Source organism: Pelophylax lessonae (assembly GCF_965119305.1).
Source record: "Pelophylax lessonae genome assembly, chromosome: 13".
Lineage (NCBI taxonomy): Eukaryota > Metazoa > Chordata > Amphibia > Anura > Ranidae > Pelophylax > Pelophylax lessonae.
Genome location: NC_138780.1, coordinates 14,633,859 through 14,660,642, shown reverse-complemented (window position 1 = coordinate 14,660,642; position 26,784 = coordinate 14,633,859). Strand labels below are relative to the sequence as shown.

General features: G+C 46.6%; 1 protein-coding gene across 1 annotated transcript in view; it reads right to left on the bottom strand.

Annotated features, from left to right (window-relative positions):
• Nucleotides 1-24,872, bottom strand: part of CA14 (carbonic anhydrase 14) — a 77,394-nt gene extending 52,522 nt beyond the window's left edge. The window contains exons 1-2 of the mRNA XM_082274856.1: nt 24,743-24,872; nt 3,117-3,137 (exon numbers count right to left, since the gene is read on the bottom strand). Coding sequence (XP_082130982.1) covers nt 3,117-3,137; nt 24,743-24,830 — 109 coding nt within the window. The 5' untranslated portion in view covers nt 24,831-24,872. The remainder of the gene's footprint in view (nt 1-3,116; nt 3,138-24,742) is intronic.
• Nucleotides 24,873-26,784: the final 1,912 nt, after the last annotated feature.

Sequence of the window (26,784 nt, the reverse complement as noted above, 5' to 3'; positions counted from 1 at the left end):
TTCTTCCCATTGACCATCACACTAATGTATCATGAGTTGTATATAAAGTCATTTTTAGCAGGGGTTCCCTGAGACCAGAAAATTATCTCAAGGGTTCCTCCATGTTGAAAAGGTTGAGAAAGGCTGGTCTAGACCAGTGATGGCAAACCTTGGCACCCCAGATGTTTTGGAACTATATCTCCCATGATGCACAACTACACTGCAGAGTGCATGAGCAGCATGGAAAATGTAGTTCCAAAACATCTGGGCTGCCAAGGTTCACCATCACTGGTCTAGACTATAGGAAATATACCTACAGTATCACCATATCAGGGCTTTTTTTCAGCGGGAACGCGGGGGAATGCAGTTCCGGCACCTCCAGCACTAAATGTGATGGCAAGGGGTTCTGGGGTGTGCTGCAGGGTCTACTGATTGAGGCCTATTGTTGCTGGTGGGGGGTCTATTGTTGCTGCAGGTGGGTCTTATTTTGCTGTTGGGTCAGTTGTTGCTAGAAGGAATCTACTGTTGAGGTAAGGGTCTATTGCTGCTGGCTGCTGGGGGTGTATTGATGCTGGCCGTGAGGATATTTGTTGTTGCTGCCAAATTCCATACAAATTAGCCAGCACCACAAATGTTTGTATTCTCTAAAAGGGGCGGTATTGAAAGGTGGGTAAGGGTTAAAACCAAGGGACGGTGATCGGAGGTGGTTGGGGGGCGGAGACAAGGGGTGGATCTGAAAGGGGGAGTTCCTGCACCTATTCTCTGAGAATAAAAGCCCTGCACCATATCAACTGTATGTAAGAGCCAATGTGAACAAGTAAAAAGGCCGGCAAAGAGGATGAAACTCTTTTGCAGTGGAGTTCGGGTTTTACAAATGTTCGTTTTTGGTGGCCTGACCCTTCATACATACAATATTGTACATTAAAGTGTGGCTTCACTCAAAATTAATATGTTGATAAGGGTCTGCGTTGATGGCCTATTGTTTGTCCCATGCAAGTCAACAGGAATGCAAAACCTGCTGGAAGTAAGTCAAAGCAGATCAGAAGAGGACCAACTGCACCTGTCCAGGAATAGTGAATGATCTCAGAAGCCTCTCAAACTGATGCCATTGACACAAGCCCAAAGCCCATTATCATTGGCCCTTATGGTTGGTCATTTATGGCCTCTCAACATCTCTTCAAGGACTCCTTGGGCAAGATCTGCCCTACAGTGTTTTGCCTATGACCATTAAATACAGCATGGGTGCTCGTACTGCATTTTCTAATAAATATCTATAAATTCCAAAGGTGGGAGCAGGATCCTCCTGGCCTTGGCAGTTGAGTAGAGCTGGAAACAAAGACACTAACTGAGTGTAGAGTGAACCGATCCTTTGGGCTGAGTTCACACTATTGAGAACTGGATGTGAGTTTCCCCACATCCTATTCGCATGTCAGGAGATTGTGACCGGCTCTCTATGGAGCCGGTTCACATATCTCCGGAGCAGCTCCGGTGTGAATTGCATGAGTCCGGTACGTCTTCGGGTCTGATTCAGGTCCAAATTCAACCAAAAAAATTGGACAGAAATCAGACCGGAAACGGTGAACATGAACGCACTCGACCCTTGCTGTGAGTCGCTCCATGAACCCAGCCTCAAATATACATATCAGCTTTAACAAAAGCAGGAAAATAATACTACAGGTACTTCATAGTCTTCCTTCACAGTTTGTGAAGACGTATGGACATGCACAGATGGAACAGGCATCAAAAAAGGGAAACCCTAAAGTGTCTCTTACATGTGCTTTATCGTAGGAATGGCAAAGTATGAGCTCACCTGTGTAGATCCATGAGACTGAACACAAGTCAAAGGCAGGTCAGAAGAAGACCAACTGCACATGTCAATGGAGTGTGAATGATCTCAGAAGCCTCTCAAACTGATGCCATTGGCACAAGCCCAAAGTCGGTCAATATACGCCCTTGTGGTTGGACATCGGTGGCCTATCAACATCTCTCAAGGACACCTTGGGCAAGATCTGCCCTACAGTGTATTGCCTATGAGGCACAAGCCCAAAGCCGGTCATTATACGCCCTTGTGGTTGGACACCGATGGCCTATCAACATCTCCAAAGGACTCCTTGGACAAGATCTGCCCTACAGTGTATTGCCTATGAGGCACAAGCCCAAAGCAGGTCATTATAGGCCCTTGTGGTTGGACATCGGTGGCCTATCAACATCTCTCAGGGACTCCTTGGACAAGATCTGCCCTACAGTGTATTGCCTATGAGGCACAAGTCCAAAGCTGGTCATTATTTGCCCTTGTGGTTGGACATCATGGCCTCTCAACATCTCTCAAGGACTCCAGGTGCGAGATCTGCCCTACAGTGTATTGCCATGAGGCACAAGCCCAAAGCCGGTCATTATACGCCCTTGTGGTTGGACATCGGTGGCCTATCAACATCTCTCAAGGACTCCTTGGGCAAGATCTGCCCTACAGTGTATTGCCTATGAGGCACAAGCCCAAAGGCGGTCATTATACACCCTTGTGGTTGGACATCAGTGGCCTATCAACATCCCCAAAGGACTCCTTGGGTAAGATCTGCCCTACAGTGTATTGCCTATGAGGCACAAGCCCAAAGCCAGTCATTATACGCCCTTGTGGTTGGACATCGATGGCCTCTCAACATCTCTCAAGGACTCCTTGGGCAAGATCTTCCCTACAGTGTATTGCCTATGAGGCACAAGCCCAAAGCTGGTCATTATATGCCCTTGTGGTTGGACATCATGGCCTCTCAACATATCTCAAGGACTCCAGGCTACAGAATGTTGCCTATGACCTTGCTGCATTTTCTGAAAAATAAAATACCTAGAATTTTCAAACGATGGCAGTGAGATCCTGCTGGCCTTGGCAGTTGGGTACAGCTGGAAACCCAAGGACACCATCGGAGTGTAGAGTGGACCGATTCTTTAAATATTCATATCAGCTTCAGCAAGTGCAGTAAAACACAATTGCTTCATTGTCTTGCTTGACTGTAAGATTTTTTTTGTGAAGGTGTACAGACATGAAGAGATGAAACAGGCATAAAAAAAGAAACCTTGACACGTTTCACAAGACTCGTTTTACGCATGTGCTTCGTTGTAAGGATAACAGGGTATGAACTCACCTGTGTAGGTCCATGAGGTTCCTGAAACAAAAGAGAACAATAAAAATATATGTGTTAGCAAATAGCATTGACTTATATAAAACATTAAATTTGTTAATTTCAACCCTGAGCTCAGGGTACGGTTGTTTTTCTTTTTAATAATTTTTATTTCATTTACAATAAAGTTTTAACAAAGAAATAATTGTTATCCATCAACCATGCCAAACCAGTGACAAATTTAGCTATATGGAATGGAATAAGCCCATACAATGTTCTGTAGGTAACATACTTATCCTGAGACTGCTAAATATTTATGTTGTTTTAGGTTCGTATTGTGGAATTAACTATCTCATGATACAAAAGTGTAGCAAAAAGGAAAGAAACAATAAAGTAAATTATAAATAGTATAGTACAAAGGTAAAATGTGTTATTATTATGTCACCCCATAGAGACGAGACCATTGAACCCTTTACTACAAAGCTCCAGAAACCCAGAATCAAGTTTATTTCAAAGTAAAATCAGATGGAAACTGTGCATGAAGCCAACATGTTTCGGGGATTAGGGCTTGCAAGGCTGAACCTCACAACGCATTGGAATGTGGGGTTTAAGTCCAATTTTCATCTGATTTTACAGTGGAAAAAAATTGGATCTGGGCTACAACATTAACAGTATAGTTTAGTTCAGCCGCCTCTTCTACATTAAGTGTCAATCATCAGACAACTGGGGTGCCACTGGACAATAGTGCACCTTCAGGCCTCTGATCAACCCGACTCCTGAACCTTCACACCTTTAGATCATCACAATTCATGCACATTTACATCTCAGGTTACCCCAATTTCTGCATCATCAGACCTCAGATCACCTCTATTCCTGTATCTTCACACCTCAGATCATCCCAATTCCTATACCTTTAGACCTCAGGTCACCCAAATTTCTGCACCTTCACACCTCAGATCACCCCAGTTCCTGCACCTTCAGACCTCAGATCATCCCAGTTCCTGCACCTTCACATCTCAGATCATCCGAATTCCCGCACCTTCACACCTCAGATCACCCCAGTTCCTGCACCTTCAGACCTCAGATCATCCCAGTTCCTGCACCTTCAGACCTCAAATCATCCCAGTTCCTGCACCTTCAGACCTCAGATCACCCCAGTTTCTGCACCTTCAGACCTCAGATCATCCCAGTTCCTGCACCTTCAGACCTCAGATCATCCCAGTTCCTGCACCTTCAGACCTCAGATCATCCCAGTTCCTGCACCTTCAGACCTCAAATCATCCCAGTTCCTGCACCTTCAGACCTCAGATCATCCCACCTTCAGACCTCAGATCACCCCATTTCCTGCACCTTCAGACCTCAGATCATCCCAGTTCCTGCACCTTCAGACCTCAGATCATCCCAGTTCCTGCACCTTCAGACCTCAAATCATCCCAGTTCCTGCACTTTCAGACCTCAGATCACCCCACCTTCAGACCTCAGATCACCCCATTTCCTGCACCTTCACACCTCAGAACTCCGCAATTTCTGAACCTTCACACCTCAGATCATCCCAATTCCTGCACCTTCACACCTCAGATCATCCCAATTCCTGCACCTTTAGACCTCAGGTCACCCCAATTCCTGCACCTTCACACCTCAGATCACCCCATTTCCTGCACCTTCACACCTCAGATCACCCCAATTCCTGCACTATCACACCTCAGATCACCCCAGTTCCTGCACCTTCACACCTCAGATCACCCCAATTTCTGAACCTTCACTCCTCAGATCATCCCAATTCCTGCACCTTTAGACCTCAGATCACCCCAATTCCTGCACCTTCACACCTCAGATCACCCCAGTTCCTTCACCTTCACATCTCAGATCATCACAATTCCTGCACCTTCACATCTCAGATCACCCCATTTCCTGCACCTTTAGGTCTCAGATCACCCCAATTCCTGCACCTTCACACCTCAGATCACCCCAGTTCCTTCACCTTCACTCCTCAGATCACCCCAATTCCTGCACCTTCACATCTCAGATCACCCCATTTCCTGCACCTTTAGGTCTCAGATCACCCCAATTCCAGCACATTCACACCTCAGATCACCCCATTTCCTGCACCTTCACATCTCAGATCATCCCAATTCCTGCACACCTCAGATCACCCCATTTCTTGCACCTTCAGGTCTCAGATCAACCCAATTCCGGCACCTTCAGGTCTCAGATCAACCCAATTCTGGCACCTTCACACCTCAGATCACCCCAATTCCTGCCCCTTTACATCTCAGATCATCCCAATTCCTGCACCTTCACACCTCAGATCAGCTCAACTCCTGCACTTTCACATTTCAGATCATCCCAATTCCTGCACCTTTACACTTCAGACCATTCAAATTCCTGCACCTTCACACCTTATATCACCCCAGTTCCTGCACCTTTACACCTCAGATCACCCCAATTCCTGCACCTTCTCAAATCAACCTCACGGATACCTTTGGAATGTAAAATGCACAACTGGAATTGCGAGGAAATCTCTCCAAAGTATCATTACTCTCTATGTTTGTGGTTTCTGAACAGGTGTCCCCCATTGGAAGACTTCCTTTTTTATTTCTGCTTTGGTGACAGTTGTAACATTTTAGATCTCCCATCATTCCCAATGCTATTTAAATGTAAAAGTGTAGCGCTATTCATCAAAAAAATATATATTTAAATGCAATATTAAACAAATAGAATCACAATGGTATCCATGTGATTAAAATGCCAGAAGGTGTTTCTTATATGCAGTAAAAGTCCACAGTAGACTTGCAGTCAACCATTTGCATATATTAACAGTGCAATGTGATTTGTAGCAAATCTTCTCCCACTTACCACCTTGTGTCCTCCACCAAATCACACACTGTGGCTTACTAGAGGGTGTGTGACTCTCACGTCACAAGTCAAACATTGCTCATTGTAAAGAATGAAGAGATGTTCTCTGCAGCGCACATCCCTATTTCCCCTCCACTAACTCAGCAGCATAGAAAGGAATATAAAACAGAGCAAACTCGCTCCCAATAGCGTAAAATCCAGTTGCAAGCTTTCAGCAAAAACAAAAAAAAACAAAAAAAACAAAAAACACCACAACTCCCAGAATTCAAACTATTGAAGCGTGCATGCGTGGTGACGTCATGGCTTCCAGCTCCACCCTACGCGTTTTGTCAAATAGGACATAGGGCATTTATATCTGCACACAATTTTTCCATAGAGTTTTCCTTTTAGAGTTATTAAACTTCTAGCTCAGCGTCTTCTTCGTTTTATTTCCAATGCCATTGACAGTGGTCAGCAGGACAGTGAACCTCCCCTGCCAGGATATAGAAGGAATATAAATCCTTCACAGGGGTTTTTAACCTTTTGCCACTTCATCCACTACTTGAAAAGAAAGATTCGGCTTTATCTAGGCTTTCATGTTGGAAGGGCAGACATGATTACTGTAATTAGGTGTACGGATGAGGAATGGCAGACCAGCCAAGTGGAAAAAAAAAGTAGAAGAAGGTTGAAACTCGAAGAGGCTGGAGGACAGGGAAATATTACACTGATATCTGTCTGGCCTCGTAAGAACATATACTAAAATTATATCAGCCAGGTTACAAGTTCAGCAAATAATCAATGTGATATAGACTTCTTATCATTATTATTGGGTAATCCCTGCCTAGTATAGTATTCACGCCACTTCCTATTAGTTCTCTAAATGGGAATGCCCAGGTATTATTGACACATTATTATTATTATTGTTATTATTATTATTATTGTATTATTGTTCACAGAGGGGCGACGCTACTTCGCACCGCGACCTCAGAGGTCGCGGTGCGAGCAGCACGCCGCGACCTCGGAGCGGCCGCCACGGACTTCATAACATTAAAGTCTATGGCGGTCGCCTCCTGGTCGCCCCAAAGAAGCTCCGGACCCTTTTTCTAAGTCGGAGCGACTTGTGTCGCTCCTATTAGAACGGGTCCGCAGCTTCCCTATGGGAGGCGACCTACGGCGACCTGTGAGACGACCAGGTCGCCTCACAGGTCGCCCTAGTGTGAACGGGGACTTATTCTAGTTCAACCACTTGCCTACCGGGCACTTTTACCCCCTTCCTGCCCAGGCCAATTCTCAGCTTTCAGCGCTGTCACACTTTGAATGACAATCGCGCGGTCCTGCAACACAGTACCCATATGAAATGTTTATAATTTTTTTTCCCCACACAAATAGAGCTTTCTTTTGGTTGTTTTTAATCACCACTGGGTTTTTTTTTTTTTTGCGATACAAAACAAAATTATTTTTAAAAAAAATAACATTTTTTAACGTTCTGCCCTAAAACATATCCAATAATAAGAACAAAAAAAAAAAAATCTAATTCCTTCATAAATTTAGACCAATATGTATTTTGCTAAACGTCTTTGATAAAAAAATAAATAAAAAATCCCGAAAAGTGTATATTTGATAAAACATATCCAATAATAATAAAAAAAAAAATTTGAATTCCTTCATAAATTTAGATCAATATGTATTTTGCTAAATGTCTTTGATAAAAAAAAAATAATAATTTTTTTTTGGAATTTTTATTTTTTAATTTCTATTTTTGGCGGTAATTAGCAACTTATCCACTTAAGGACCCAGCTTTTTTCTGACATTTGTTGTCCACCAGTAGAAATCTGTATTTTTTGCTAGAAAATTACATAGGACCCCAAACATTATATATATATATATATATATATATATTATTTTTTTAGCAAAGAACCTAGGGAATAAAATGGCAGTCATTGCAATTTTACACAAATTGCTCTGACATAGGACCCCAAACATTATATATAAACATTATGTATATATATATAAATATTATATATATATATATATATATATATTTTTTTTTTAGCAGAGAACCTGGGGAATAAAATGGCAGTCGTTGCAATTTTACACAAATTGCTCTGACATAGGACCCCAAACATTATATATAAACATTATGTATATATATATATATATATATATATATATATATATATTATCTATATATATATATATTTTTTTTTTTTTTAGCAGAGAACCTGGGGAATAAAATGGCAGTCGTTGCAATTTTACACAAATTGCTCTGACGCAAATTTCACATGGTTTTTACGCAGCAGTTTTTCAAACGCAATTGTTTTTGAAAAATACACTTTCATGAATTTAAATGAGTTAAAACATAATATATACCCCAAATGTTTTGTTATAACATTTTGCAAGCAGGTAATTTTTCTCTTTCACTGATGGGCACTAATAGGCTGCACTGATGCGCGGTGATGAGGCAGCACTGATTGGCACTGATGAGGTGGAACTGGTGGGCACTGATCAGGAGCCACTGATGAGGCGGCACTGATGAGGCGGCACTGATGAGGCAGCACTGATTGGCACTGATGAGGTAGCACTGATTGGCACTAATACATAGTTACATAGTTAGTGAGGTTGAAAAAAGACATCAGTCCATCCAGTTCAACCTATGATGTGTGTGTGTGTGTTTGCTTTTAACCGTACATTGTATACCCCTGTATGTTGTGCATTGTATACCCCTGTATGTTGTACATTGTATACCCCTGTATGTTGTGCATTGTATACCCCTGTATGTTGTACATTGTATACCCCTGTATGTTGTACATTGTATACCCCTGTATGTTGTACATTGTATACCCCTGTATGTTGTACATTGTATACCCCCTGTATGTTGTACATTGTATACCCCTCTATGTTGTGTACCCCTGCATGTTGTGGTCTTTAAGATGCCCATCTAATAGTTTTTTGAAACTATCAATGCTCCCTGCTGATACCACTGCTTGTGCAAGAGAATTCCACATCCTTACTGCTCTTACAGTGAAGAACCCCCTGCGTATTTTAAGGTTAAACCGCCTTTCCTCTAGTTTTAGTGAGTAGCCACGTGTCTTATTGTATCTCCTTTCTCTGAATAGTTTGTTTCTTATGCTAGGGTCACCAGTACAGTATTTGTACATTGATATCATATCCCCCCTCAATCGTCTCTTCTCCAGAGAGAATAAGTTCAGTGCTTGTAGTCTTTCTTCATAGCTGATGTCCTCCATTCCCCTAATTATTTTTGTTGCCCTTCTCTGGACTCTCTCCAGTTCCAGCACATCCTTCCTGAGGACCGGTGCCCAGAACTGGACAGCATACTCCAGATGTGGCCGGACCAGAGTCTTGTAGAGCGGGAGAATAATCTCTTTATTTCTGGAGTGAATCCCCTTTTTTATACTTCCCAGTATTCTGTTGGCTTTACTTGCAGCGGCTTGGCATTGCATGCCACTGCCAAGCCCGTTGTCTACCAGTACTTCCAGGTCCTTTTCCATCCTAGACTCACCCAGAGGTTCCCCCCCTAATGAGTAGCTTGCTGATGAGGTGGCACTGATGAGGCTGCACTGATGGGCACTGATAGGCAGCACTGAAGGGCATTGATAGGTGGCACTGAAGGGCACTAATAGGCACTGGTAGGTGGCACTGATAGGCAGCACTGCTAATGAGGCACTGATGGGCAAGGATAGGTGGCACTGGTGGGCACTGATTAGCATTACTGATGGGCACTGGTAGGTGGCACTGGTGGGCACTGTTTAGCAGCACAGGCGGGCAAATGTTGGGACTGATGTCCCTTTTACAGAAGCCAATTATTGGCTTTATCCTTTTTTCTTATGCTGTAGGGGGAAAAAAGCTGATAACCGGCTTCTGTTTACATCGTGTGATCAGCTGTTATTGGCTGACAGCTGCTCATGTGGTAAAGAGCCTTGAATGGCCCTTTACCCTGATCTGTGATGAGCCAAATCTGAAGGACTCGGCGATCACAGAGCGCGCTACCCGCGTGCTTCAGGGGGCGCGCGGGCAGCGCGAGCACGGGAGGACCTCTATGGACATGGGCGGGAAAAGGTTAAGCTGGAGCCATGACTGCTGCCCAAGGTTTCCTGGTTCAAGGTGGCTCCTTTCTCTTGCACCATCCTATGGAGCCACCCTTGCATGCAGGGACTAGAGCTGTGTCTCCCTACACTGTGTACATTAATAGAAACACACAGCCTCAAAGCCTAGGATAGTCAAGGCAAAGCACAGCCCCTTCCAACTAACAGACTGGCTGGAGACTGCACTGTCCACTGGTAACTCTTTCCTGTGGGGACCGGTCTAATATGTTAAACTTAGAAATGTGAGGGTTTAATACTGCTCCAAAAAAAAAGTTTTCTATACCTACACTAAGCCCGAAGACACAATTCAGTTGCTGTGTGAGATCGGTTATCACCTCTGTGACACTATCATATTCATAAGCAACAGCGAGGTGTTGGCTCATATCTCCGAAATCACTTCTACTGAAATATTCTTACAAAACGGCAATGCACAAGAATCAACAACTTCTGCATCGGCTTTCCTAGAGAAGAGGTCACATCTCGCACGTCCTCCATTGGACCCTTTACCAGAAATTTGGTGGTAGCATGGAGATCCTACAAAAAGTGCCATTTACCTAAAGGGAAGTCCTACCTTCCATGTTTTCCTGACTTCTTTGGCGCCGGTGGGGGAATTTTAGAAACCTGCAGCCTACGTGCATGTGAATAAGTCTTAGGCCCCTTTCACACGGGCGGACCGTTCAGATCCGTCTGTCAGTTTTTCAGGCGGATATGAACGGACGCCCCATGGGGCAGCGGATGTCAGCGGAGACATGTCCGTTGACATCCAATCCGATCTGTCCTTGACTTCATCCTGCACTCAGTAGGTCAGCAGTGGGGACTTCTCTTCACCAGGAATCCTTTAGACAGTGCAGCCTTTTTACAGAGCATCAGAGTGGCCTGGGAGGCAATTGCCCCCCTGCCCCCTGGCCCAGTCCTCCCCTGGCAAGGGCCACATGAAATGGCTTGGCAGGGCCGCGCATTTGGACCACTGGCCTTGTGTTTGACCCATGTGCTCTAGGAAGTCACAGCCGTCTCCCATATCCAAGATGGCAGCATCGGAGAACCGAAGCCTGGCAAACAAAACAGTTCTATGGAAGACAGCGCTGGACCCCACGTGCTGGTAAGCGTTGGCATCCTAAAAGTCGTCTGCTGCAGTATTATTTGTTTTTTTTTTTATTGTCTAAATCTGAATTTTTTAGTTTTTAGAGTCTTTTTGTTTTTTAGAGTTTTAACCACTTACCGCAAAGTGACGTAGCCCTACGTCGGCAAACTTTGCGGTAGTATACCGGGATGATGCCTCTAGCTAGAGACACCATCCCGGTACAATGGTTTAGAGCCAAAGGTCGGCTTTCCGTTGGTTACCCAGGTGAGCGGGAGGGGACGCCCCTCCCCCTCCCGCCGCCTTCCGTGACTTTGTTCGGGGCTCCCGTCCCACCGGGCGCCCCGAGCACCCAGCCGGCACGTCCGCCGGCTGGATGGAGTCCCGATGAATGCCGGAAACGGCTTCAATCGGGTCTCCGATGACGTAACCTGGAGGCGGCGTCCATGACGTCACTTCCGGGTTACTGTGCTGCAAAAGGCAGCAAATTTAAAAAAACGGCTGTATGCAAAAACGCAGTTTTCGGCGTTTTGCATACATGGAAGTGTAGTGGAGGGGTTTGGGGTCTTTTAGACCCTCGATCCCTCCATAAAGAGTACCTGTCAATGCATATTGGTGTCACAAGGGATGTTTACATTGCTTGTGACAGCAATAAAAGTGATCAGATTTTTTTTTTTTTTAAAAACCTGTAATAAAGTTAAAAAAAAAAAATAGGAAAAAAAAATTTTTTAGCCGCCCCCGTCGCCGTTAGCTCGCACACAAAAAAACGTATACGGAAGTCGAGCCGCGAATGAAATCGCTGTTTAAACCACACATGTGAGGTATCGCCGCGATCGCCAGAGCGTGAGCAATAATTAAAAAAAAAAGAGCCACACTCTAACTCTAAACTGGTAACCGTTAAGAAAATTTAAAGCGTCGCCTATTGAGATCTCTATTGACCGTAGTTTGTCGCCATCCCACAGGGGGGGGGGGGGGGGCGCAATTTTAAACCGTAACATGTTGGGTATCTATTTACTCGGCGTGACATCTTCTTTCACATTATACAAAAAAATTGGGCTAACTTTACTGTTTAGTATTTTTTAAATGCAGTGAAATGTGATTTTTCAAAATTTTTCCAAAAAAATGGCGCTTTAAATACCGCTGCGCAAATACCGCGTGACAAAAAATATTGCAATGACCGACATTTTATTCTCCAGAGTATTTGCTAAAAAAATATATATATATAATGTTTGGGGGTTCTAAGTAGTTTTCTAGGAAAAAATACTGGTTTAACTTGTAAACAAAAAGTGTCCAATATAGGGCTGGGGCTTAAGTGGTTAAAAAGCCTTTAACCCTATTTAGTGTGTGTGGGGGGGGGGGGAGGGGAGTGGACCAGAGTAACATTCTCTTTCACCATTGGCATTAAAAAAAAAAATGAACCCTTTTACATGGAAAAAATTCCTTTTAAACAATACTTTGCTCTGTCCCGGCCCCCGTGGACTTCCCTAATAGATGGTATTATAAGAAGGCAATCATTATCTCGTGAGCTTTGGCGGCCGCTTGCACTTCGAGCTTCATCAGTTTAATCATTACACCGTCCTTTTGTAAAAGCAAGATTTAACCATGAAAGGACCATTGAACCTCCAATAATAACATTATATTACACAAAAAAAAGTTACCAGTAACATTGACGGGTATACAGTATAGAGGACTGTTGCGTAACTTTGCCGTATAACTTCTAGCACTATGTTAGCCGCCGCGTTTACGGTTCACGATAACTAAAGTTTTTCTTCCTTCCTCGCAGTTTTGTATTTTTTCTCTCTTAGTTACCAATTACGGTACAAAAGGATAACCGTGTTAATGACCTGGAACGGCCAAGAAATTCCTCCTTCTCCAATAATTACACAACCTGGGAAAAACCTCGAAGGGCTCCTTTACGCTTCAAAATGTGGCATTGGACGCGCTTTTTTAAAGCGGCTGTCACTTAATAAAATAATTTCCTTACAGTCCCGTTCACACATTGTGTTGGCTTCGCTTCAAAAATGATACCCCGTGTCGTATTCTTGGTGCGTCTCCAAAGCCTCCATTAGGCATGTGCAAATTGCTTCGGTCCGATTAAAAAATTTGGACTAATTTTTGGTTATTCTGAGATTTGGATGTATCCGAATCCCCCAATGAAATAGTAACAAGTTTCGTTAAATTGAGTTTTGTATATTCGTTTTCTAATGAATTCCAAGTTTTCCGAACGATTCAAATTCTGCGTAAAGAGGTGATCGACCGATATCGTTTTTTCGTTGCCAATATTTTGGCCAATGCATATCGGTATCGGCCGATATTGGCCGATATTTTCGTACATTTAAAAAACATTTTGGTTATTCTGAGATTTGTATGTATCGTTTTTTCGTTGCCAATATTTTGGCCAATGCATATCGGTATCGGCCGATATTGGCCGATATTTTCGTACATTTAAAAAACATTTTGGTTATTCTGAGATTTGGATGTATCTGAATCCCCCAATGAAATAGTAACAAATTTCGTTAAATTGAGTTTTGTATATTCATTTTCTAATGAATTCCAAGTTTTCCGAACGATTCAAATTCTGCGTAAAGAGGTGATCGACCGATATCGTTTTTTCGTTACATATGCATATCAATGCATATCGGTATCGGCCGATATTGGCCGATATTTGCCGATATTTTCGTACATTTAAAAAACATTTTGGTTATTCTGAGATTTGTATGTATCGTTTTTTCTTTGCCAATATTTTGGCCAATGCATATCGGTATTGGCCAATATTGGCCGAAATTTTCGTACATTTAAAAAACATTTTGGTTATTCTGAGATTTGTATGTATACGAATCCCCCAATGAAATAGTAACAAATTTCGTTAAATTTAGTTTTGTATATTCGTTTTCTAATGAATTCCAAGTTTTCCGAACGATTCAAATTCTGCGTAAAGAGGTGATCGACCGATATCGTTTTTTCCTTGCATATGCATATCAATGCATATCGGTATCGGCCGATATTGGCCGATATTTTCGTACATTTAAAAAATATTTTTATTTTTATCACTTGACAGGTACTCTTGTGGAGGGATCTGGGGGGGGGGGGGGGGGGGGTCTAAAACCCAAAACCCCTCCTCTGCACTTAAAAGCATTTAAAACGCAAAGTTTGGCTGACTTCACTTCCGGGTTTTTGACATGGAGACCAGATCAGAGCCGAAAGTGGCTTTGATCGGGTCTTCGGTGGCCGTGCAGGCTGGTTGCCTGGATCTACCGGTGGGACGGGAACCCGGGCGAGCCGCGAAAGGCGGCGGGAGGACGGGGACGTCCCCTCCCGCTCCTTGTAATGACAGCCGAGTGGCTTCTCAGCCGCATCGGCTGCCATTACAAGTCAGCCGACTGTCGGCTATGGACGCCAGTAACGGGGTGATGCCTCTAGCTGCAGGCATCACTCCGGTACAAGCACTTTCCCGAAATATCGGCAATATCGGTAACCTCCGGGGCCGATTCCGATATATCGGAGAAAGTGCATATCGGCCCCCCGACATATATCGGCATTGCCGATAATCGGTCGATTCCTAATGTAAAGTATAGCTGGTTGTTAAGGAGAGGCCCGGGAAGCTCACCACTGTGTCCTTAACCACTTCTGGACCGGAAGGATTTGCTCCCTTAATGACCAGGCCATTTTTTCCGATTCGGCACTGCGTTACTTTAATGGAAAATTGCGTGGTCGTGCGACGCTGTACCTAAATAAAATTGATGTCCTTTTTTTTCCCTCACATTGAGCTTTCTTTTGGTGGTATTTGATCACCTGTGCGATTTTTATTTTCTGCGCTATAAACAAAAAAAAAAAAAAATCGCCAATTCTGTAAAAAAAAAAAAACAATATTTTTCACATTCTGCTATAAAACATTCCCAATAAAAAAATTAAAAAATCTAAATTTTTTAACATTTTAGGCCAATTTATTTTCTGCTACATATTAAAATAAATAAATAAATAAATAAAAAATCGATTTTTTTCATTCTTTTAGGCCAATTTGCATTCTGCTACATATTTCTGTTAAAAAAAAAAAAAATGCAATAAGTGTATTTTGATTGGTTTTGCGCAAAAGTTATCACGTCTACAAACTAGGGGAAAGATTTATGTAATTTTTATTTATTTATATTTTTAACTAGTAATGGCGGCGATCTGCGATTTTTAGCGGGACTGCAACATTGCGGCGGACAGATCGGACCCCTAACTGACATTTCCAACACTTTTGGGGGGGACCAGTGACATTACTACAGTAATCAGTGCTAAAAATATGCACTGTCACTGTACTAATGACACTGGCAGGGAAGGGGTTAACCTAGGGGTGATCAAAGGGTTAAGTGTGAGCCTAGGGGGTGTTTTCTAACTTAATGGAGGAGGGGCTTGTAAAATAACCACAGAGACCTGTGTTCCTATATAGAAGGTTCACAGGAGCTCTGTGATCATTCCAGAGAGAAGAACGATCAACTGTGTTTACAACAGCCGACCGTCCTTCTCTCTCAGCGGGGAGCGATCGTGTGTGACCAGGAGCAATCGCGGCCTCCGGCCCCGTGGATTGACTTTGCGTAGTGTTTGGAGGTATTGCAGTCATGCACTGGGAGACCAACAAGCGAACCAGAAAGACATCATCAGCAGTGTATATATTTTGGAAGTGTCTGGTGCAGACGTCACATCTGGGGTGCAGCATGGACCATCAGATGGGTGAGCGGGTCTGGACTAGAGCAGAGCAACTGGAAGACGGCACATGTGGTGTGCAACATTGGAACGATACAGCAGAAGGTGAAAGGGAACGGAGAGAGAGCACTGAGAAGCAAAGGATCAGCAGAATTGAGGGACCAGAGCAAGAGAAACTTGCAGATGTCACGTGTGGTATGCAGCATGGGAGCAATATAGAAGGAGGTGAGCAGGGACCAGAGAGACAGCAGGATCAGCAGAGGTGGGGGTTATTACTAAGTAGGGGTTTAGCATAGCTGGGGGTTACTACTGAGCAAGGGATCGGCAGAGCAGGAGGTTACTACTGAGCGGGGGATCAGCAGAGCTGGGGGTTGCTACTGAGCAGGGGATCAGCAGAGGTTAGGGTCTACTAGTGGGCGGGGGTTCCGCAGAGCAGGAAGTTACTACTGAGCAAAGGAGAATACTACTGAGCGGGGGATCAGCAGAGCTAGGAGTTAGTACTGAGTGAGGGATCAGCAGAGCTGGGATTTACTACTGAGTGAGGGATCAGCAGAGCTGGGGGTTCAACTGAGCTGAGGATCAGCAGAGTTGGGGGTTTTACTTAGCAGGACATCAACACAGCTGGGGGTACTCCTGAGCAGGGGATCTGCAGAACAAGGGTACCAATCCTTTGTTTTCGGAATTAGTTTTGTATCTTCGGGATATTCAGTTTGTTTCATTCGGAATAGCGTGGTTGTTAAGGAGCAGGCAGCCGTGACATCCTTAACAACAATGACTTTTTAATAAGTGCTAAGTTAAAAGAAAATACTGAAAGCATGGGGGGTCCCCCCCCCCCCGGGAACTCAGTACAGGGATGGTGGGAACCCCTCATAATGGACACAGCAGGTGTACAGACCCAGAAACCCAGCACAGGGATGGTGGGAACCCCCTCATAATGGGCACAACAGGTGTACAGACCCAGGAACTCAGCACAGGGATGGTGGGAACCCCTCATAATGGGCAAAGCAGGTGTACAGACCCGGAAACTCAGCACAGGGATGGTGGGAGCCCCTCATAATGGGCACAGACGGGGTACAGATCTGGGATCTCAGCACAGGGATGGTGGGAGCCCCTCAAAATAAGCACAGCAGTAATACAGACCTGGTAACTCAGCACAGGGGTGGTGGTAACCCCTCATAATGGGCACACCATGTGTACAGACCCAGGAACTCAGCACAGGAATGGTGAGAACCCCTTATAATGGGCACTGCAGGTGTACAGACCCAGGAACTCAACAAAGGGATGGTGGGAACCCCTCATAATGGGCACACCAGGTGTTCAGACCCGGGAACTCAGCACAGGGATGGTGGGAACCCCTCATAATGGGCACACCAGGTGTTCAGACCCGGGAACTCAGCACAGGGATGGTGGGAACCCCTCATAATGGGCACACTAGGTGTACAGATCTGGGAACTCAGCACAGGGATGGTTGGAACTCCTCAAAATGGGCACAGCAGGTGTACAGACCCGGGAACTCTGCACAGGGATGATGGGAACCCCTCATAATGGGCACACAAGGTGTACAGACCCGAAAACTGAGCACAGGGATGGTGGGAATCCCCTCATAATGGGCACACCAGGTATACAGACCCGGAAACTCCGCACAGGGATGGTGGGAACTCCTCATAATGGGCACACGAGGTGTTCAGACCCGGGAACTCCGCACAGATCGGGGAACTCAGCACAGGGATGGTGGAAACCTTTCAAGATTTGAGCTTTCACATCCCACCTTGTGTCAATGGTAGCTGGGTGAATCTCCCCTGTGGGAAAACAAAGAGGAATAAACATCTAAAAGAGGTTCTTATTCTTTCGCACTCTAGCCAAAACCAGAAAATTAGAGTTTAGATACACTTTAACGCTCCAGCACCCACCAAACTTCGAACCCTTTAGTCTAGGTAGATGGAGCCTTTAATTGTGTTCCTTTACATGGCTCCAATTTACTCCATTAGACCCCCCCCCCCCAGCTCACACAGAGCTTTACGGTAAATGAAGCCCAGTTGGGGGCCTCGCACCAGAATACATTAATTCCATAATAAATCTTCTTAGAGCTTATGGTACTTAGGAGGCCCTGTTCATGATCCAGGAAAGAATCCTGCAGACATTCAGGATAATCCCAATCTCTCCTAGTCTCTCCCTGGCAGAGGACGGACTTTCCCACACTGAACAAAGAGATGACATTGCTGTGAATGGACAGGGACAACTTGGCCGGGCACCAACCATGCTGAATGTCCCATCTCACTGCCCTCCTTTCATGCATTACATGTGAATTTTGTCCCAACGAATCCGTGACCACTTGACGTCTTCCTATGACGCGAACAATTCTCGGAACGCTCAAGGCCCTTTATGAATTAAAGTAGATCGCCAGGTATATTAGAGGTGCTGGTTCAAAACCATCACAAGTTCAGGGTTGGAGAACGTCAATGGAGATCATATGGAGCACTGTAGCTCCGGTGAGGCTGATCTCAACAAAAATAGGGTGGCCTTAATCTAGAGCAGTAAATAAAGACAGCAGAGGGCACAAGCTAAGTGTAACACCCTCCTAGTAAGAGTAGCGCGTATGTGACCAAACATAGTGGCGGCTGCATTCGGTCTAGGACTGCTGCCACTCTGTCGGCTGGAGCTTCTATTAGGGTTGATGAGAGGATTTTGGTGCACAGTACCGTTGTGGGGAGGTCATCTAGAGCCCAGGGCAAACATGCCAAACTGCCCCCCCCCCCCCTTCCCAAGATGTATGAGCACTATGTGTCAGCAAAAATCCCCCCTTCCAGCACAAATATTTGCCCCCATCCCCTAATTTCCCAGCACAAATGCCCCCCCCCCCCACCAATAAGATCACCCCTGCTGGCACAAATCCTCTTCCCCTCAAATTTCCTCTTCAAGTACACAGCCCACCCCCCCTCACTCCACATCCCCCCTCTTGGCACAAATTCCTCCTCCCCCCCATCCCCCCTCTTGGCACAAATCTCCTCCCCCCCCCCCAATCGACCCTCCTAGCATAAATACTCCCCAATCATCTCTACCAGCACAAATACTGCCCCCCTCCTGAAAAGGTTTTTCCCCGCCTAGCGTAGTTCCCTTCCCCCCTACTATATCACCTCTTCATGTACAAACCCCCCGAATCCCCCCTCCTAGCGCAAATACTCTTCCCCCATCTTCCCTCTCACCACAAATCCCCCTAAATCACCACTCCTAACAACCCCCCCCCCCATTTCCCCTCCTAGAACAATTCTTACCCCTTCCTGCCCCCTAAATCCCCCCCTCCCAACATAAACCCCTCCAATCTCTTTGCAGCCCCCCCCCCACACCTCATGTGATACCACAGTACCCAGGGCTGCCGCCCCTCCTGCCCAGTGCCCACCCCTTGTCCCCGCCCTGGTGGGGAGATGTAGTTGATAAGCTCTGATCTATCTATGCTTGTGAGTGCATTTTTATCTAGTTTTTTTATTACAAAAGAAAAGGGCCTTGCACCAGAGCCCGTGCGCTCTTCTCTTCCATTTGCAAAATTTAGTTCAGCTCCTCTGCTCTGTAATTGGTGGAGCTGGAGTTGATTGGTTTGGCCCGCTCAGGCTGCTGGTTTTCCCCTGCATTCTGGTAGGTTCTAGAATTGCAGTGGGAGGGACAATGGAGGAGCAGCTTAAATATTTATGGAAACCCAGCCAATATCTGGAGAGGTGTGACCAGAAGGTGGCTGGGGTACCAATAAATAGCCCGAAGCACCAGAGCCGAGGGTCTTTTAGATCCTGGTGAGCCCTGCTGAAGGAGTCCTCTGGGCAGCTTGCTGAGATGCTGCTGTGTAATCACAAGGTTCCAGCCGTGGCTTCCCCCTCCATGGCTAAAAGTCTGGGGCTTCCTGTTCTTTTGGTCTGGAGAAGCAAGAGAAGCCTGGGTGGAAGAGGGTCTAGTGGTGGGGAGTCTCCCTTGGGGGGTAATTTGTGCTTGGAAGCAATCAGGAGGTGGGTCTATGCCCCAGAGACTGTATGCGGTCATCTCTACAAAGAAGCAAGCTTCCGCGTTCCCCCTAACAAAGCAGAGACCTTGTGGGAGTCCTCTGCTAGGATAGAGAGAAGAGTCCTCAGTTCCTTCGGTTTCCTTGGGGTATCCCATGTACCCCCATACCTATCCAAGTTACATCAAGACAGTTTTATTGAGCCAACGAGAGAGAATAAAATGCTGTACGCCTGGCTGTGTGTGCTCTAGTTGGGAAACGGGACTAACCAATACCACCGGTTCCTGCGTAGTGGTGCCACATAATTCTGGTCCATTTAGCAGATTGGCAACTCACATAAAGCCAATAAAGATTCACTTCTCATCCATGTCAGGCTGGAGAGGTGTGGATCTCAGCACAACAGCCAGTCAGATTCAAGGAGGCGTTTTCTCTCTCTTTGGAGGTTTCACCTTAATTTAGGCGGACAGAAAGTGAGGCAAAATCTTCCAATGGGGACATCTGTTCTAATGGCTGCTTTCTAAGAGGGAAATTCCCCCCTCTGGTGTCACCCATACAAGATCTCCCAATGGGCTCACCTCCCAAAGGAGGGACTCCCCTTAAGGTGTCTATTCCTTTGTTATGTTAATGATGTCCCCTCAAAATAACTCAACACACAGCCATTAATGCCTAAACCGCTGGCAACAAAAGTGAGTACACCCCTAAGTGACAATGTCCAAATTGGGCCCAAAGTGTCAATATTTTGTGTGGCCACCATTATTTTCCAGCACTGCCTTAACCCTCTTGGATACAAGAGAAATGGCCGCATACCAGGTGATGGCTCACGATGAAAGCTTTTTTGAACAAGGATGCAAGGTACAGCAAAATGGATGGGGTAGCCATGTTTCACACGACTCACAGCGTGCTTGTTGGTAGTGAACAAGCACGCTGTGAGTCGTGTGAAACATGGCTACCCCATCCATTTTGCTGTACCTTGCATCCTTGTTCAATAAAGCCTTTCATCGTGAGCCATCGCCTGGTGTGCGGCCATTTCTCATTTATCAGTTTGCGGTTTGCGGTGGCAATCCGAGGTCCTGCACCCATGGCTGGCTGTGAAGATGCAACTGCCTGAGTGGTGTACATGTCTTTCCCTGTGTCTTAACCCTCTTGGGCATGGAGTTCACCAGAGCTTCACAGGTTGCCACTGGAGTCCTCTTCCCCTCCTCCATGATGACATCACAGAGCTGGTGGATGGTAGAGACCTTGCGCTCCTCCACCTTCCGTTTGAGGATGCCCCACAGATGCTCAATAGGGTTTAGGTCTGGAGACATGCTTGGCCAGTCCATCACCTTTACCCTCAGCTTCTTTAGCAAGGCAGTGGTTGTCTTGGAGGTGTTTGGGGTCGTATAATGTTGGAATACTGCCCTGCGGCCCAGTCTCTGAAGGGAGGGGATCATGCTCTGCTTCAGTATGTCACAGTACATGTTGGCATTCATGGTTCCCTCAATGAACTGTAGCTCCCCAGTGCCGGCAGCACTCATGCAGCCCCAGACCATGACACTCCCACCACCATGCCTGACTGTAGGAAGACACACTTGTCTTTGTACTCCTCACCTGGTTGCCCCCACACACGCCTGACACCATCTGAACCAAATAAGTTTATCTTGGTCTCATCAGACCACAGGAGATGGTTCCAGTAACCCATGTCCTTAGTCTGCTTGTCTTCAGCAAACTGTTTGCGGGCTTTCTTGTGCATCATCTTTAGAAGAGGCTTCCTTCTGGGATGACAGCCATGCAGACCAATTTGATGCAGTGTGCGGCGTATGGTCTGAGCACTGACAGGCTGACCCTCCCCCCACCCAACCTCTGCAGCAATGCTGGCAGCACTCATACGTCTATTTCCCAAAGACAACCTCTGGATATGACGCCGAGCATGTGCACTCAACTGCTTTGGTGGACCATGGTGAGGCCTGTTCTGAGTGGAACCTGTCCTGTTAAACCACTGTATGGTCTTGGCCACCGTGCTGCAGCTCAGTTTCAGGGTCTTGGCAATCTTCTTATAGCCTAGGCCATCTTTATGTAGAGCAACAATTCTTTTTTCAGATCCTCAGAGAATTCTTTGCCATGAGGTTCCATGTTGAACTTCCAGTGACCAGTATGAGAGAGTGAGAGCGATAACACCAAATGTAACACACCCGCTCTCCATTCACACCTGAGACCTTGTAACACTAACGAGTCACATGACACCGGGGAGGGAAAATGGCTAATTGGGCCCAATTTGGACATTGTCACTTAGGGGTGTACTCACTTTTGTTGCCAGCGGTTTAGACATTAATGGATGTGTGTTGAGTTATTTTGAGGGGACAGCAAATGTACACTGTTATACAAGCTGTACAGGTGGTGAGGAGGCGACCTATCACCTTCCGGCAGCCTGATCCGTGTCCATCTGTAAATGCAGAGCAGAAATAGAAGACTCCGGTTGGTTATTTCAGACACCGACACCCCGACACCAATATATCATCCTTACTGGGGGGAGTCAGTGTCTGGAATCAGAGTTTCTCCAGTTGTTTCCAGTGGAGGAATCCTTTATAAATATGCAGAATCTGGAGGTAATTATTACTTCTCTATGGGAAGGCTGAGTCTGGGACGAGGAACACTACCATCTTCATGAGATTAACTTCACATCAGATTGCCCCCTTAACATCAGAGTCCCCTCCCTATCACATCAGAGGTCCCCTTCACATCAGAGCCCCCCTCTTCCCATCAGAGGTCCCCTCATCACATCAGAGTCTCCTCCCTATCACATCAGAGGTCCCCCCTTCCCATCAGAATTCCCCCTTCATATCAGAGTTCCCCCTTCACATCAGAGTTCCCCCTTCCCATCAGAGGTCCCCTCATCACATCAGAGTCTCCTCCCTATCACATCAGAGTCCCACCCTTCCCATCAGAGGCCCCCTCATCACATCAAAGTCTCCTCCCATCACATCAGAGTCCCCCCTTCACATCACATCAGAGGTCCCCCCTTCACATCAGAGTCCCCCATCACGTAAGGGTCCCCCCTTCACATCACATCAGAGTCCCCCCTTCACATGAGAGTCCTCCCTTCACATCTGAGGTCCACTCATCACATTAGAGTCTCCCTCCCTTCATGTTAGAGTCCCCTCTTCACATCAGAGGTCCCCTCTCCCCCCCCCCCTATCACGTCAGAGTCCCCCTTCACATCAGAGGTCCCCCCTTCCCATCAGAGGTCCCCTCTCCCCCCCTATCACGTCAGAGTTCCCCCTTCACATCAGAGGTCCCCTCTCCCCCCCCTATCACGTCAGAGTCCCCCCTTCACAACAGAGGTCCCCCCTGCAGATTTTAGTCTTCATTTCACATTAGTGTCGCCCCCCCCCCCCCCCTCTCCATCACATCAGAGGTTCCTTTCATGTCAGAATTCCCCATTACATCAGAATTTCCCCTTCATGTCAGAGTCCCCCTTTGCATCAGAGACACTCTTAACATCAGAGTCCCCCCCCTCACATCAGAGGTCCCCCACCACATCAGACTCTTCCCCTCCCACCCTCCACCTTCAAATTAAGAGTCCTCCCTGCACATCAGAGGTCCCCCCTCCATCACATCAGAGGTCCCTTTCATGTCAGAATCCCCCTTCTCATCAGAGTCCCCCCTTCACATCAGAGTCCCCCTTCACATCAGGGTCCCCCTTCTCATCAGAGGTCCTCCTTCACATCAGAGGTCGACCCTGCAGATTTGAGTCTTCCTTTCACATTAGTGTACCCCCCCCCTCCCCATCACATCGGAGGTTCCACCGTTCCTTTCATATCAGAATCCCCAATTACTTCAGAGTCCCCCCTTCATGTCAGAGTCCCCCCTTCATGTCAGAGGTCGCCCTTTGCATCAGAGAAAGAGACACTCTTCAGAGTCCCCCCCCCCCCCCAAAAATCAGAGCTCCTCCATCACATCACACTCCCCCCCCCCCCTTCAAATTAGAGTCCTTCCTCCACATCAGAGGTATCCCGATCACATCAGAGGTCCCTTTCAAGTCAGAATCCCCTTTCACATCAGAGTCCCTCATCACATCAGAGTCCCCCTTCACATCAGAGTCCCCGCCCCTCACATCAGAGTCCCCCCTTCACATCAGGGGTCCCCTCATCACATCAGAGGTCCTCTCAACACATCAGAGGTTCTCCCTTCACATCAGAGTCCCCCCCTTCATATCAGAGGTTCCCCTACAGATTTGAGTTTTCCTTTCACATTAGAGGTCCCACACCCCCCCCCCCCCAATCACATTAGAGGTTCCTTTTATGTCAGAATCCCCCATTTATCAGAATTCCCCCTTCACATCAGAGAAACTCTTAACATCAGAGCCCCCCTCACATCAGAGGTCCTCCACTACATCAGACTCTCCCTTAACACCCCCCTTCAAATTGGAGTCCCCCCTCCACATCAGAGGTCCCTTTCATGTCAGAATCCCCCTTCTCGTCACTGGTCATCATCACATCAGAGGTCCCCCTTCACCTCAGAGTCCCCCCCTTTTAAATAAAGTCCCACCTATACATCAAAAAGTCACACCAGGGTCCACCCCATATATGAGAGCCCACCAATGTCACATCAGAGCCCCCCCCCCATCACAGAGTCCTCTCATCCATCTCTGATTGCGGCTCCGCAGGGGAATCCAAATGGCACCCCCGGATGCAGCGGCGCCTTGGTAGCAAACGCAGCCTCAAATACCCAACTGACTTCTTAAATTATTACTCTGACTTTATCTAAATCCCATATCCTACATCCCCACACTCAAAGGAGCTTGCAATCTAACGCCCCCGACCCACCATGGTCACACACCCGCACATTGATTGGAGGAGGAATGAGCCCTCGGTGTGAGTTATCGCAGGCGGACGCCACCATGGTGACAGCTGAAGGAGAATGGGACACACGAAGGACGAGAAGAAGAATTGGATGGGAAATCAGAGCCGCAATATTGACTTACCTCCCACCAGAGAGTGACAGATCGCCAGGATGAGGGCGCAGGAGCCCAGGAGCATCCCATCCATCCTGCAGGTGCTGGGGATGGACATAGCGGGAGGATGAGCCTTGCTTGGATCTGCTTCAGCTTACACACTGACTGTGCACTCAGACACAGGAGAGGTGGGGGGGGGGGGGGGAGTTTTTTGGTCCAGCAGCCACCCCCTCCTCGCAGGAACTTCTACTGAGATCCTCCGGCCGCTCTGATCTTTTGAAGGTGGTAAAGAGAGGGCTGAGTCTGCTGAGGGGGCCAATCAGACGGGGCCCCCGGCCCCCCCCCCCAGTGCATGGATGGGACAATTGTCTCCTGAACAATGAAAAAGGACAAATCCTCCAATAGAAAGTCAGATCAATCATTGGGAGAAAAGAACAAAAAGTTTCACTTTAATTGTAAAAAAGTTATTTTATTTATTTATTGTTGCAATAAATTTTATTTGCTAAAAGGCAAACAAACAGGAGTTTAGCAGCAACAAAAACGCGGCAAAAAGACGCATTTTGCACGCACGTTTAGGCGCTTTCACGCGTTTCCTGCATCTGGCGATAATACATTCTATCGGCCAATGGGATGCAGAAATGTGGGAAAGCGCCCAGTGCTAGTGCGCGTTTGGGCGCGCTCCCATGCGTTTATTCACGCTTCTGCATCTGGCGCTTATTCATTCTATCGGCCAATGGGATGCATATACGTGGGAAAGTGCCCAGCGCTAGTGCGCATTTATGCGCTCCCACGCGTTTCCTGCATCTGGCGATAATACATGCTATCGGCCAATGGGATGCATATACGTGGGAAAGCGCCCAGCGCTAGTGCGCTTTTATGCGCTCCCACGCGTTTCCTGCATCTGGCGATAATACATGCTATCGGCCAATGGGATGCATATACGTGGGAAAGCGCCCACCGCTAGTGCGCATTTAGGCGTGCTCCTACACGTTTATTCACGCTTCTGCATCTGACGCTAATACATTCTATCGGCCAATGGAATGCATAAACGCGGGAAAGCGCCTAGCGCTAGTGCACATTTAGGCGCGCTCCTACACGTTTATTCACGCTTCTGCATGTGGCGATAATACATTCTATCGGCCAATGGGATGCATATACGTAGGAAAGCGCCCAGCGCTAGTGCGCTTTTATGCGCTCCCACGCGTTTCCTGCATGTGGCGCTAATGCATCCTATCAGTCAATGGAATGCATAAACATGTGAAAGCGCCTACCGCTAGTGCGCATTTAGGCGTGCTCCTACACGTTTATTCACGCTTCTGCATCTGACGCTAATACATTCTATCGGCCAATGGAATGCATAAACACAGGAAAGCGCCTAGCGCTGGTGCGCATTTATGCGCTTCCATGTGTTCCTGCATCTGGCGCTAACTCTATCGGCCAATGGAATTCATAAACACGGGAAAGCGTCTAGCGCTAGTGCGCATTTGGGCGTGCTCTACATGGTTATTCATGCTTCTGCATCTGGCGCTAATACATTCTATTGCAGCTGGAATGCATAAACGTGGGAAAGCGCCTAGCGCTAGTGCACATATAGGCACGCTCCTACGCGTGTATTCTCGCTTTTGCACCTGGCGCTAATACATTCTATCGGCCAATGGAATGCATAAACACGGTAAAGTGCCTAGCGCTAAAGCGCATTTAGGCGCGCTCCCACGCGTTTATTCGCGCTTCTGCATCTGGCGCTAATACATTCTATCTCCCATTGGAATGCATTAACACGGGAAAGCGCCTAGCGTTCGTGCGCGTTTATGCGTTCCTGCATCTGGTGCTAATACAATCTATCGGCCAATAAAATGCATAAACACGGGAAACCGCCTAGCGCTAGTGTGCATTTAAGCGCGCTCCCACACTTTTGTTCACGCTTCTGCATCTGGCGCTAATACGTTCTATAATCCACCGGAATGCATAAACGTGGGAAAGCGACTAGCGCTATTGCGCATTTATGCGCTTCCACGAGTTCCTGCATCTGGCGCCAATACATTCTATCGACAAATGGAATGCATAAACGCGGG